At 36.0% G+C, this 12223-nt stretch overlaps 1 protein-coding gene across 1 annotated transcript in view; it reads right to left on the reverse strand.

Moving 5' to 3' along the window:
• Nucleotides 1-428: 428 nt before the first annotated feature.
• GRB14 (growth factor receptor bound protein 14) overlaps nucleotides 429-12223 on the reverse strand; it is a 58615-nt gene continuing 46820 nt past the window's right edge. The window contains exons 8-14 of the mRNA XM_030241825.2: nucleotides 12076-12171; nucleotides 11428-11508; nucleotides 9052-9168; nucleotides 8877-8934; nucleotides 8698-8785; nucleotides 5007-5100; nucleotides 429-1130 (exon numbers count right to left, since the gene is read on the reverse strand). Coding sequence (XP_030097685.1) covers nucleotides 984-1130; nucleotides 5007-5100; nucleotides 8698-8785; nucleotides 8877-8934; nucleotides 9052-9168; nucleotides 11428-11508; nucleotides 12076-12171 — 681 coding nt within the window. The 3' untranslated portion in view covers nucleotides 429-983. The remainder of the gene's footprint in view (nucleotides 1131-5006; nucleotides 5101-8697; nucleotides 8786-8876; nucleotides 8935-9051; nucleotides 9169-11427; nucleotides 11509-12075; nucleotides 12172-12223) is intronic.

Genomic DNA, 12223 nt, shown 5'->3' on the forward strand with positions numbered 1-12223 from the left:
GTAGCTAAATTGACATTTTTTTTATATAAATAATAAAATAATCTAGGAACTGACTACAAATACAGTTTCATGAGGTTTTCAGCGAAGTCCACTGGATTTACCTTTATTTGTAAGTATTGTAAATTATTGATAATTTACAGCTATTATAACATTACTTTTATTTTTTTAAGGGCAATTGGAATTGATTCCTTCCTCAACAGTGCAAAGATCCACAGTACTTAGCAGGTCTTTCTGCCTCTCTTTGTGTCAGAGATTATAGGTATACACTAAGCCACATTATGCATTACATAATAATTATGCATGTTCATACATTTCACAGCCAAGTAAGTGACAATCCAGCTCTGTATGAAGATGTAGATTAAGTCATTAGATTAGAAAAAAAAAATCCTTTAAAATATTACAACAAGAATAGCACAACTCAATACAACTGAGCAGTTATAAGTGGTTTTAATGATTTTTCACTTTTTGGATATGATAATCCTCAAAGTAGCATTCAAAAATATAGTGCAAAATATTTATTCATTTTATTTACAAATAAAATGTGCAGTTCAGCTTCTGATCCTTGCCACAGTAAATGTTATCCTTTTATGCAATGAACAGAAATTATGAGAAACATTTATAGAGAAAAAAGTTAATTTTAAACCTTGGAACAAAGATCTTCCTTTAGTTTTATTTTTGTAGGAGTTACACAATATTTTTCAAAACTGTTTTCAGATGAAAAGAAAACCCAGCAAGTCCAAGACAACACTAAAGAATTACATAGGAAAGAATGGTTTTTCAAAACCATAAAGTTAATTTTGCTGTGACAATCACAAAGCAAAGTTCTTATCTACATAGAATATAAATTATTTTTTTTGCAGCTTAAACATAGAATCTTTACAATGTAATGGGTTTTCCCCCCCTTTTTGCTATACAAATTGCCTTTGGGGGAAAAAGTATACTAGTATCTTCCTTTCCCTCTGATGAAACAACAAATGCTTTGGTTAAAGAGCAATCCGTGCACAATAGTGTTTTAACTTGCAAGGCAGCACTCCTTTATTAAGTTGATAGAATTCCACTAGCTGGATGAGATCAGTAAATCTGGTATGACCATCATCAAGGGTATAGAATAGCTTCCCATCATCTTCCAGCTGTAAAAATGGAAAAAACAAGATTCAATAAAGTCTTCTTTGGGTACGGTATTTTTTTCTGACTGGAATACTTGTTTGAGAAGTGTTCTTACAGACCAACATATTCATAATCTTACAACTACTGTGAGCAGAAAAAATACAGTGATCATTTACAGGTCTTAAAGAAAGGATTTTAAGATTTTTTTTTTTTTTTTTTTAAAGACCAACAGGAAAATAATGCATTGTTTGACTTCAAGTAAACACCTAAAAGAAAAGAATAGTTAAATAAGTATAGGAATACTCTTTCTGCATTAACAATACTACTTCATGCCTCTGCTTTGGAATTATAGCTGGGGTAAATACCAACCGTGAGTTCTTACAGATCAACATGAAGCAACCAAGTTTGAAGTTAGTCATAGATTTCAACCTTTCCTCCATTCACTTCCATGATTTTCTATCACTTTTGTAAGGTGTGATGAGGCTACACACCAGTGCAGTGGTGTGCTGGCTAGTATTAGCTACACAAGACAATGCCCATCACAAGGGTGACATGCTTGTTCTAGCAGCTCTTTGTTGTAGTGGGAAAAATTGCTGCAACTCCACACATGTATTAGCACAGATACAGAAGAGAAAGAAGAAACTTCAACAGATACCTTGAAAGATTCCTTTTGACTATTAGATGCTTAAAATTTTGCAATCACTATTTCCCTTTTCTTAGTTACTGAATGTTAGCTCTTGCACAATTTGTATTGCACTGCTGACTATATAATTTCTTCATTTAGTTCCTCTACTGCTGATATGTCTAATATCAAGAGGAATAGTGAAATAGTGACTAATTGGTATTCATGCAAATACAGGGTGATAAAAATCTATTCAAACTATTTTTAAAAAGAAAGGGGAAAAAAGATACAAGATTGAAAGAGTATAGAACAGAGGATCCTGAAGTAGGGCTAGCACAGAGTAGCAGATGATGTGCTAGGGAAAGATGCAACTACCCTACTTGAATACAGGGGAAAGGAGAAGATATAATTAGCTGTCTTACCTGTAATTAAGAAGTTTTATCTGAAGCAGCTGTTGAACTGCTTATGACTCCTGGATTATTTTACCCCTTTCTACCATGACTGGAAGTAGTTTGTAATTTCTTTATTCTCAGACTTTGGGCAAACCAGGTCAAACTCTGCTAGTTAAGGAATTACCAATGTGAGAATGTGTGAACTCCTGTGCTCCAGCCAAAAACCTGAAAATGGATTATCATTCATTGGACTTTCTTTATGCATGCAATTTTCCGGCCAACACACTGCAGGCAAGGATTCAAATGTCTTTTATGCTCCTAATAAGCTGACTCCTTGAAATGAATACCACCAGATTGCTAAGTTTAAAGCTATCAATATTTTGCAAAGTAAAAACTCATATCAAAGTTCTGTTGCTCAAGAACCTAGCCTCTTCTGCAAGCTAAGAAGGCTGTTAAGAGAAAACGACTGTTCCAGAACTGTATATCAACTCTTCATCTTTCATATGGATGAAACTGGGGGATAGAATCCACTGAAGTGAACTTGCATCAGCTCAGAGTGTAAAGGCTGAAAAATACCTTTAAAATAACAAGTTCTCCAATTTTCACAGAACAGGATCCCAAAGGTTTCCTTCTGCACTTTTTACAATCAATTCCCAACTGCCCACCTGCAATACCTGTTGCACAGGTTGCCAATGTTAACACAAGGCACCTGTTTAAATGGGCAAGGCATGCAGTATAACATGAAGCAACCTAAAATGCAGGTGAAAAATAATTCATTTAGATATTGGATTGTTTATACCTTGTAAAAAGGCTTTTTAAATTACATTTATTTGTTTACCTTTAGTAAGAAAGTTTGCCTTTACAATGGCTGGAAACAGGTAAGTGTTTAGAGCAGTAGAATTTGAAATTCAAAGAGGTAACCTTGATCTTCAACTAATAAGCTATGAATTTACTACATTAATATAAAGTGCCTTGTTTCTTAGAAAATCATCACTTCATTTAGATGAGCAGCAACTGGAACCAAAACCCTTCCTCCCTCAAAAAACAATTTTCTGAAATCTTTGAAGAGCACCATTCTAGCAAAAACAGAGCACATTTAAGTCAGTGGGTACTGAATGCAACCAGAAAATGACAGAAAGGAACTGAAATATGCCAATATTTGGGGGACAGCAGCTTCCATGCTGACACACTCTATCTAAATTAAGCTGTTCTCATCATGATTTATTTTTTCTGGCTACTATCATAGGAGAAATTACTTTACTTAAAAAACAATTCAAAAACATTTCCTTCAAGTAAGTCAAGTTCAGCAATGAAGTGATACAGGTCTTCTTGATGAACAGCATGGGAAATATGACCCAAGTCTGTAGACAACTATATCAAAACTAAGAATTCCTGGTTCATCCAAAGATTCCACAACAGGAGAGCAAGGTTTTAGCACATTCTTATGAAGGGAAGAAGAGAATCATCCATCTGGGAAGAAGCTGAAGATAACTGCAGCGTCCTGCTACACCTGCGCTTAGAGAAGAGAGGGTCTGTTTCCTGATAGGGAAAGGGAAAGTGGTCTCTTAAATCTGAGAGTTAAAGGACATCCAATGAACTCGAATCATATTCTCTTTGTATGGGGTTTAGAAGGTTTTCTAAACCACACAACAATTACACCACTTCTATTATATCAAAATACTAGAAGTGACTACAGTCTATGAATGCACAGAGATCTTACACCTGGGATTCTTATCAAGGATTATATGTTGATGATCCCATGGGATCCAGTCCATAAGTATCACTTTTGGATGAAGGAATCCTCCATATTCTGTACCTAAACTCAACAAAATCCTGGGCAATTCTTATAGCTAATCTGATCAACTTTTTTTCTCCTCTCAAATAATGCTTCAGTTTTATTCTACATGAACTTTTTTAGTAGAGAATATCAGCTACAAGCCCTAGATAAGGCATACAGAAATTTGGTGAATGATCAGAGAGAATCAACAGACAAAGACAAAAAAATAGTGCCACTTGACTAATTTCTACTGAGAAACAGCAGAAACTGCTAGAAACTTCAGCAGGAAGATACATGGAAGCTAGAGTATTATGTGGTCTGGAAGAAAGGTTCTTGTAAAGAGAGACAAAAAAGCTCTGGGTCTGCTCAGTTATGTCAAGCATCTGTGGCCAAAACACAAAATGCTCAAGTATTTTTCAATGCAAGAGATGCAGCATGTAAAGAAATCCATATAAACCACCTTGTGAGAGAGTGGAAGCAATGAGGATGGCTAACCATTCTCGCAGGATAACTGGACAGTATGTTCAATGAAAGCTAACAGAAACATGATTTCAGTTTAGTAACTTCCAGCTTACCTATAAAGCAGCTGGACTAGATAATGATTTTTTTTTTTGTTCCTCTGAAGAAGACCTGTACATGAATATACCACAGTAACAAGAGAGGTCAACAAAATATGTCTGACTACAAATATTGAAAATATCCTTAACAGAAGACTCAGTGAGATAAGGATGCATAATGGAGGCAGTCCAAAGCAGATGACTTCGAAATTGTGTACATACTGAAAAGTAAAATGAAACATGAACTCTATTAATACATTATTTTCATGCCATCAGGGTTGCTTCTATTCCAGTTGAAACAGATTTGTTTAGTTTTTCAAGAAACTTTTTAGGATCTCATAATACTAGTCAAACTTTAGAACAAATCAAACAGCAAAGCTCAAAAACGTTCAACTCTACTAAAGAATACTAATTATATTTAGTGATACAGGTATGATGTTTACATCTCCCATAAAACAACAAAAGAAGAAAAAAATCCATCCATATTCTACCACAGTTCTTCAATTTTTTTGTTTCACAGCTCCATATATAAACTGACAAAACTTACTTACTGGTACAATTTGAAAATGTTTTATTTTTAATCCATGACTCAGTGACAATACAAATGTTTTGGGGTTACTTTGGCTATCGCGCACCAGGAATACCCTAAAAGAGATTGAAAAATTTCAAAGTAAGAACATTTGAAATCCTTTTATAAACAAACAGTTAAAACTGTTCTAAATTCATTACAGCAAGTATTAGTGAAAAGCATAAATAATATCAATTATATAAGTTAGGCTTTTAATCAGTATTTCTTTGCAAATGTGTCACTGGGAATACTTTCTCTAAAGTTCTTCTTCACCTTGTCTATTATGTGAAAAACATGCATTCTCAGAATAAATGACACTGTAGGCGTTAGTTTTTACACTGCATAGAATTACAATACATTTCTTCAGACAGAAAAGCACCCTCAAAGTTTGTGCTTTGAACAAAATTTTTCTTTGGATTCTGACTAGAGAAAACTTGAATTTTCCAAATCACAAGCATTATAAGTAAAATTCAAAAGGTAGTTCAACAGGAATTTTACAGAAAAGGTAATGCAAGGCACACCAGAATGTTCTTCACATCTGGCCAATCCTCATAAATGCACTCTCATTTCTGCACAGCAGCAAAATTCCCAACAAGACAGAGCTATACTCTGCTTGCTTTATGGAATGATTATTCAAATCATGACTCTGAATGGCCAACAGTGCCACTGCAACTAAAATTCACTGATAACTTATTCCAACCAGAACATAGACACACATAACTTTGCCATTGTCCTGGTAGAATAATTTGGTAAAGATAAAGGATGATTACCAGCATGAGACAGTTTTCATTGAATCACCTGGCTTGTTATACTGGCAGAGAACAGTTTGGAGGACAGGGAAGAACCTGGTAGATAGCTTTGGAATGGAGAGAGTCTGAACTGCTTGTACTGAGCAGGTCTGGAACAGATATAGCTGACCAATGTACCAAAGAAGAGAAACAGAGGGACAGCCACTGGCAAGCATGCTCCTCTTTCAGGACAGAAAAGAAGTGGGCAAAATGGACTTGCAGGCTTCAACCAAGCGAGCATTAGTGACCACCTAATCGTAACTGTTTGCCCCACCACACACCAGAAATGAGAGCCCGGGTACTACATGGAAAGAAAGAATTTCAAGGGAAAAAAAAAAAACAGCCAAAGGTTTGCAGCGGATTTTCACTGACTTCCAGCATGCATTCAAAGTACTAACTTCATCCTCAAAGTTTTTAAGAGGTCTATTTTTACATAGTAAGAAAATTGCTGGAATTAATAAACTTGGAGTCCATACTCGTTACCGTTGCTGTCAAAATGCCCGAGCCCCGTTACTGAGGCAGTTCCTCCCGAGGGCTGCTGCATGCCCAGCGTTCGGCTCGGCAGGGACGGGGACAGGGACAGGGACAGGGACAGGGACAGGCGGAGCGCCGGCAGCGCGGGCTCCGCTCAAACCGGCTCGCTCCCACCACCTAGCGGGCTCTCACCCTCCCGGGACACGAACGGCACTGCTCACAGCACCCACCACAGATCCTGCGCAATAACTTCCATATTTTATATGTTTGTCATCAATGACTGGCACTTCAATTTTTCAGAAAAATGATACTTTAGGAAAGTGCCACTTTGTAGATATCCAAAATGGGGTCTCTATACCCAGTTATTAAGATCCACATTAAATGATACACAATGTAATCATTTTTATTGGTTCTTATTCATCAGTTCTTTTAAAGTACATTTTCTTACTTCTCTCCTAGTTTTATCAAAATATAAGGAACATTTCTTCTCCTTCAGATAAAAAGATCTTCATTATTTTCTAAAATAATCACAATTACCTACTTTAGTTGTCAGAGAACCTTTAAAATTTTTGTTATGAAAAAAGGACTGTAGTTCACAGAATCTCAGAAATGTTAGCTGGAAAGAGCTTTTTAGACATGCTGGATGAGTCCAGTCAACTTCTCCCTCATGAACTTCTATGATTGATGAGCTGGACTTTTTCATGGGCCTTTTGGTAATGCTCTTATCCCTTTCATCAACCATTTATCACTGAAAAGTCTTCAAATATACTTTAGGGGGTAAAATACAAAATCTACAATATTACCATGTGAACTTTTTGAAGAAAGTTGGTTTAACACCAGATCCAAAAACTTTTTTCCTTCATAACATGCCTTAAGATTGTTGCTGTTCCTAATTCTGTTATTGGGTTATCCAAACTCTAAAACTACTGTAGCTAGTTTATATAACTGCCTCCTTGCCTTCTAAAAGCCATCATGAAAAACTTATCTGTTAGTACGTACAATATTACAGAGGCCCTACTCCCTTGTCATATATGCATGAGAACTACTTGCTCAGGATCACCTTAAAAGGCTCAATATGGATTATTTTCTCTGCCCTCACTCCCAGAAACTAAAGTCTTATTTTTCCTATTAAAAATGGCTGCATTTCTGTTGGTAATTCATGCTTTCAGCTCATCAAAATGATGTCACATGATGTCATGCGTTCATTACTTCACTGTACCTCCTGAATATGTATCTGACAGCATATGAGCACTCCTACTACCAGTGTTCTAAATAATTCTAGATAGTCCACACAAAAGTTTCATCCTCCTCAAAATCCCACTGCACAGCTATGAATGGTTCCACGAATATAACATAAACAACACTGTACTAAACCAATGCTGGCAAGGTATTCACTTTCTCATTTCAGTGTGTGTGTAAAAAATACACTGAAAGATGCATCAGGCCTAGACTGACATCCTGTTCAGAAATATATGATGAATTCATCCCCATGTCCTGTCCCAGTCTTCTAACAAGTGCAAAAATAAATGCAGAGCACAGAACCAGCTTCAAGATGATAAGCCAGGCTTAAAAACGAGACCCCAGAAATTAAAAAAGAAAAAAAAAAACAAAACCAAAACAACCCACTACAAAAGTGAAAGTTCAATTAACCATCCCTGTGCACTGTTTTTTTTTCCTGAAGCCCTTTCTGTAGATGTAGAAAACTATATATCAACATACTTAATCTAAAACTGAAGGAATTTAACCAGCAATCTGATGTTTCCACCTAACTGGAAACAGACTCAAGGAAACTGAGATTTTTATGGAATTACTCATTGAATGAAGGAGGCCCAAGTTTACATTTAATAAAGGACTAAGGATAAAATTGAAGGAATGAAAAGCAGGAGGATTTGAACATAAAATACCTACTTGCTTTGTCATTTTTTAAATTATTATTTAAATGAAATATTTAAAAAATTAAAGTCTTATCCTATTAAAGGATGACACAATTTTTAATCAATTCATGAGAAAAAAGCATACTTTTTCCAATGTCTCTCCCAGCACAGTTCATCTTAGAATGCTGTTTTCAGGCTTTCTTTCACTCTTTTATCACCAACAGAGATACAAAAGAGTGCTGCCAAGGCTGACAGCTCCAGAGACTCCTGTGCACAGACACAGCTCTAGTCTTGGCTCCAAACAGACACAAGTAATTGGACAGTGACAGAATTGAAGTCTTAGATCACCACTTCATGGTTTCCAAATTATATAAAATAGGAACCAACTGATCCCCAGATACTCCTATATAAAATAATTTTTATTCCTATTAGGCAAGTGCAAACTCCTTGCTGCACCTCCCCCCAGTAAGAGGCACATGGAACGGGAATTGTTGGCTAGAAACATGTCTCAGAGAAGCTATGTAAAGAATTAACTTACCCATCTACAAGTCCATGCTGCAAAATAAGTCTCTGAGCCTCTTCTCTAGAGATTTTATGATGAAACCATGACTGAGATCTGTGTATAGCTGTAGAAAAAAAGATCAGTGAAAAAACATTTTCCCTTTTTGAAAGGACCAGTTATTGCATTTCTCTGGCAAGGAATGAAGTCACACATACCCATATTAGACATGGCAATAGGACTGCCATGTGAGTTGAGTCGGAGACACCCTCTCCTCTGTATGAGAAAGAAGCAAAAATGTGACTTCAAAGCTCTTTTGTTATAAAACAAACAAACAAAAATAAACCCCACCAAAACAGAAAATACCATCCCGATAAATCAGAGGAATTTTACCCGCCACGCTAATCCTTCTTCAACTGCAACTGAAAGGGCTTCTGTTGGATTTTCTATAATTCTGCTTCTGTGTCCAGAGAAATCCATTGCTACTAAAGAATTTTCCGAAATGCTTCTCTGCAACAAAGAAAAATAAATTTAGTTTGCTCACTTTTTACAAGATTCATCATTTAAAAGCGAGCTTCTGAGAAAACATTATGTTTTGTAAGTGATATTTCAAGTATTGGCAGTGTTTCTCATCAGAGCCAAAATCATTTTACCCTAGGGAGCATTTATAATTCCACTATGCTGCTGCAAAGCTCAGTTTTACAGTCTGGCTGGACAGACCATCTTTTTGCATTACTGCAATGGATGACAAATACATCACTTTACCATAAACTGTATTTATAGTTTTAACTATAACTAGCCCTTTCCATGTCAAAACAAGGCAGGAAACTGCTATTAAGATGTCCAAGTAACAGGGGAAAAAAGGCAAAATAAAAAATTATTGTACATAATGATCCAATTAAAAAATATTCAAAATACTTCATTAGAAATATGTCTGATTTATATGTTTGCTATATAAATTTGTATTCAGTTTACCGTATTTAAGCATTGAAAACAGCAATTTCTATGGAGTATAACTTCTATTTTAATACATCCCTTCTAATTCCAATCACAGACTCAATAACTGCAGCATCTGTTACCAAAAATGCTTGTGTTTTTTCTCTCAGTGAAGATCAATTTTGTAACAATTGAATAAGAACACTGAGGTTTGACAAAACAGTCCTAAAATCACCAAAATGTTTCTCAGAAACCAAGGTTTACACATGAGGTTTTATAAGAATTGTGATGGCTCAAATGTTGGCAAGTGCTGGAATATCTAACAAATAAAAGAGCATTCTCTAAGTTAAAGCAACATCTGGACACAAGAGGCCCAGATTTCTGTAGGGTTAGCAAAGCTTCCCAGTCCAAAACCAGAGCAGCTCTGGTTTTTGGGGGTTTTTTGGTGGTGGTATTTTTTTTGTTTTATTGGTTTTTTTCTTGCTTGGTTGCAATCATGAATATAACTAAAAACGGAAGACAGCAATTCTGTAGTTCACTGTACCCTTTAGACTAATGTCTATCGGAGTAACTGTAACCTGTAAAGAACTTTGCAAACGTAAAAAATTATGGGCAAATTAAGAGAAAATGTTTGCCTCTAGTAAGGTGGAGGGAACTCTCTGTGGCTGACATGGTTGAGAAATGAAGGAATGTGAAACGCGGACGTGGCTTCCTTAAGGAGTTTGTTCATCAGCGTGTGCCCTTAATCCGCGATTATTCAATTTGCTGCTTTATTCATGAACTATACACGAGTAGAAAAACAGTGTCATTGCTGGCAGTGGGGATAGATTCTCTCTGTTAGAAGCTATGGGAGCTAAAATGCACACAACAGTGAAAGAGGAGACAATCAGTAGTGGCTCCCTGATCCACATAAGAGCAGCAGCTGGCTGTTGCAGTAGCTTCACATAACACAAACTAAGGCACAGGCAGCATATTAAGCTCATGCTTAATAAGCCATGCTTATTAGCAAGATCACTGAAAACTACTTTTGTGAATACCTGTGACAGCAAATGCATTTTTTTGGCATTTTATGAGCAAAAACAATAATAATAAAAGCAAAAAAAATTCACCATAAAATCATTGCCACAGATCTTGGCAATAAGTAATTTTTATCCAATTTAGCCAAAAACAAAACACAAAAATAAAACATATAAATCATCCATGAAAAAGTCTGAAATCAAATGACTCATAAAGAGGTGGGATAACATAGGATATTAAGAAATGGACAACCTCATCCAATCCCAACTATCCTACTGAGAAGATGGACACGATATCTAGTACAGGCTGTTTTTTCTCCAAAACAGGGCAGACCATCTGCCAAATTATGGTTTTCCCCCAAAGTCCAGTCAGTATTACACCAGCTCAAATTCATCTCAAGTGCTTAATAGTTTATTTTTTTTTTTAATTAAAAGAGGAAGTATACCGAAAATGATTTGTTACAACCTTCTTTTTCATCAGCATGTGTAACCTTAAACACTTTGCTTCGTTTTTAATACATTCATGGTCCTGTTGCTTTGTTTTCAACATCTTCTTTCCATTCAGCAGTAATAAGCCAATGAACTCCCAAAATACTGAAGATTTTACAAAGAGAAAGCCTTTTAACTCATTTGTTCTAAGAAAGGAAATTAATTAATTAGCTCTCTAGTCAACCCTGGCAGCCCTAAATATTTAGGCAAGCGTTGGCACATGCAAGGTTTTGAAGGAGCAGGTCAGTAGTGTAACTGACACAAGGTACTTGAAAATAGCACAATGGCAGAAACATGTATTTATTCATGGAGCTACTGCGGGACATACCATAGGTGTTATATTCAAAGGGCTGCAGCCACTTCTACCTTGATATGGTTGCATGTAATTCTGATACAGCTGCATCCCATACTAAAACCAGAAAATAACATGGTTAGCATTTTAAATTATAAACCTAAGCCAAGTAAGGTTTTTTCCAGATGAAAAAGATAGCACACGCTTTTTTTATCATTAAAAACCGGGGAGAAAAGCTGTTAGGCTAAGGAAATGTACATCATCACTGTTGCTGCTGCCTTTATAAATGTACACTTTGTATTAAATACCCATTTAATATACCAACTGGCCTGTTCCTCTTTTGTCACAAACAGTCACATTTTAAAAACATTCAAGTTCCCTTGTTGTGTATACTTGTCGCTTTGTTCAACATTACTCAGCAATCTCACTGAATTCAACATGGTTACACAGAAGCATATGCTTAATGTTAAATATTTTCAGGACTGAGGCATCATTCCATCCCTGAAAATGATTTCAGGATTTGAACTCTCTCTTCTTGTAGGGATGAAAAGAAAAATATTTTGAAGTACAAAATTGATACTGATATTGCATGGGAACCTAAAATGATGTTACATGTCTGCTAACAGCATCAAAATATCACATAGCACACTTAAGCAAGAAGGTAACTCCACACAGAAAAATTACCTTGAGTAACCTAATTGCTGTCATCCAGCAGGTCCTACTTTGTTCATCATCTGCACAGAGCTGTTTCAGGTCTCTGGTTCCTCCTGATTTGTTAGGCTAGAAGGCCACAGCACATTTTTTTAGCATTAAAGCATATCTTGAAGATAAT

The sequence above is a fragment of the Serinus canaria genome, chromosome 7, assembly GCF_022539315.1.
Source record: "Serinus canaria isolate serCan28SL12 chromosome 7, serCan2020, whole genome shotgun sequence".
Taxonomy (NCBI): Eukaryota; Metazoa; Chordata; class Aves; order Passeriformes; family Fringillidae; genus Serinus; species Serinus canaria.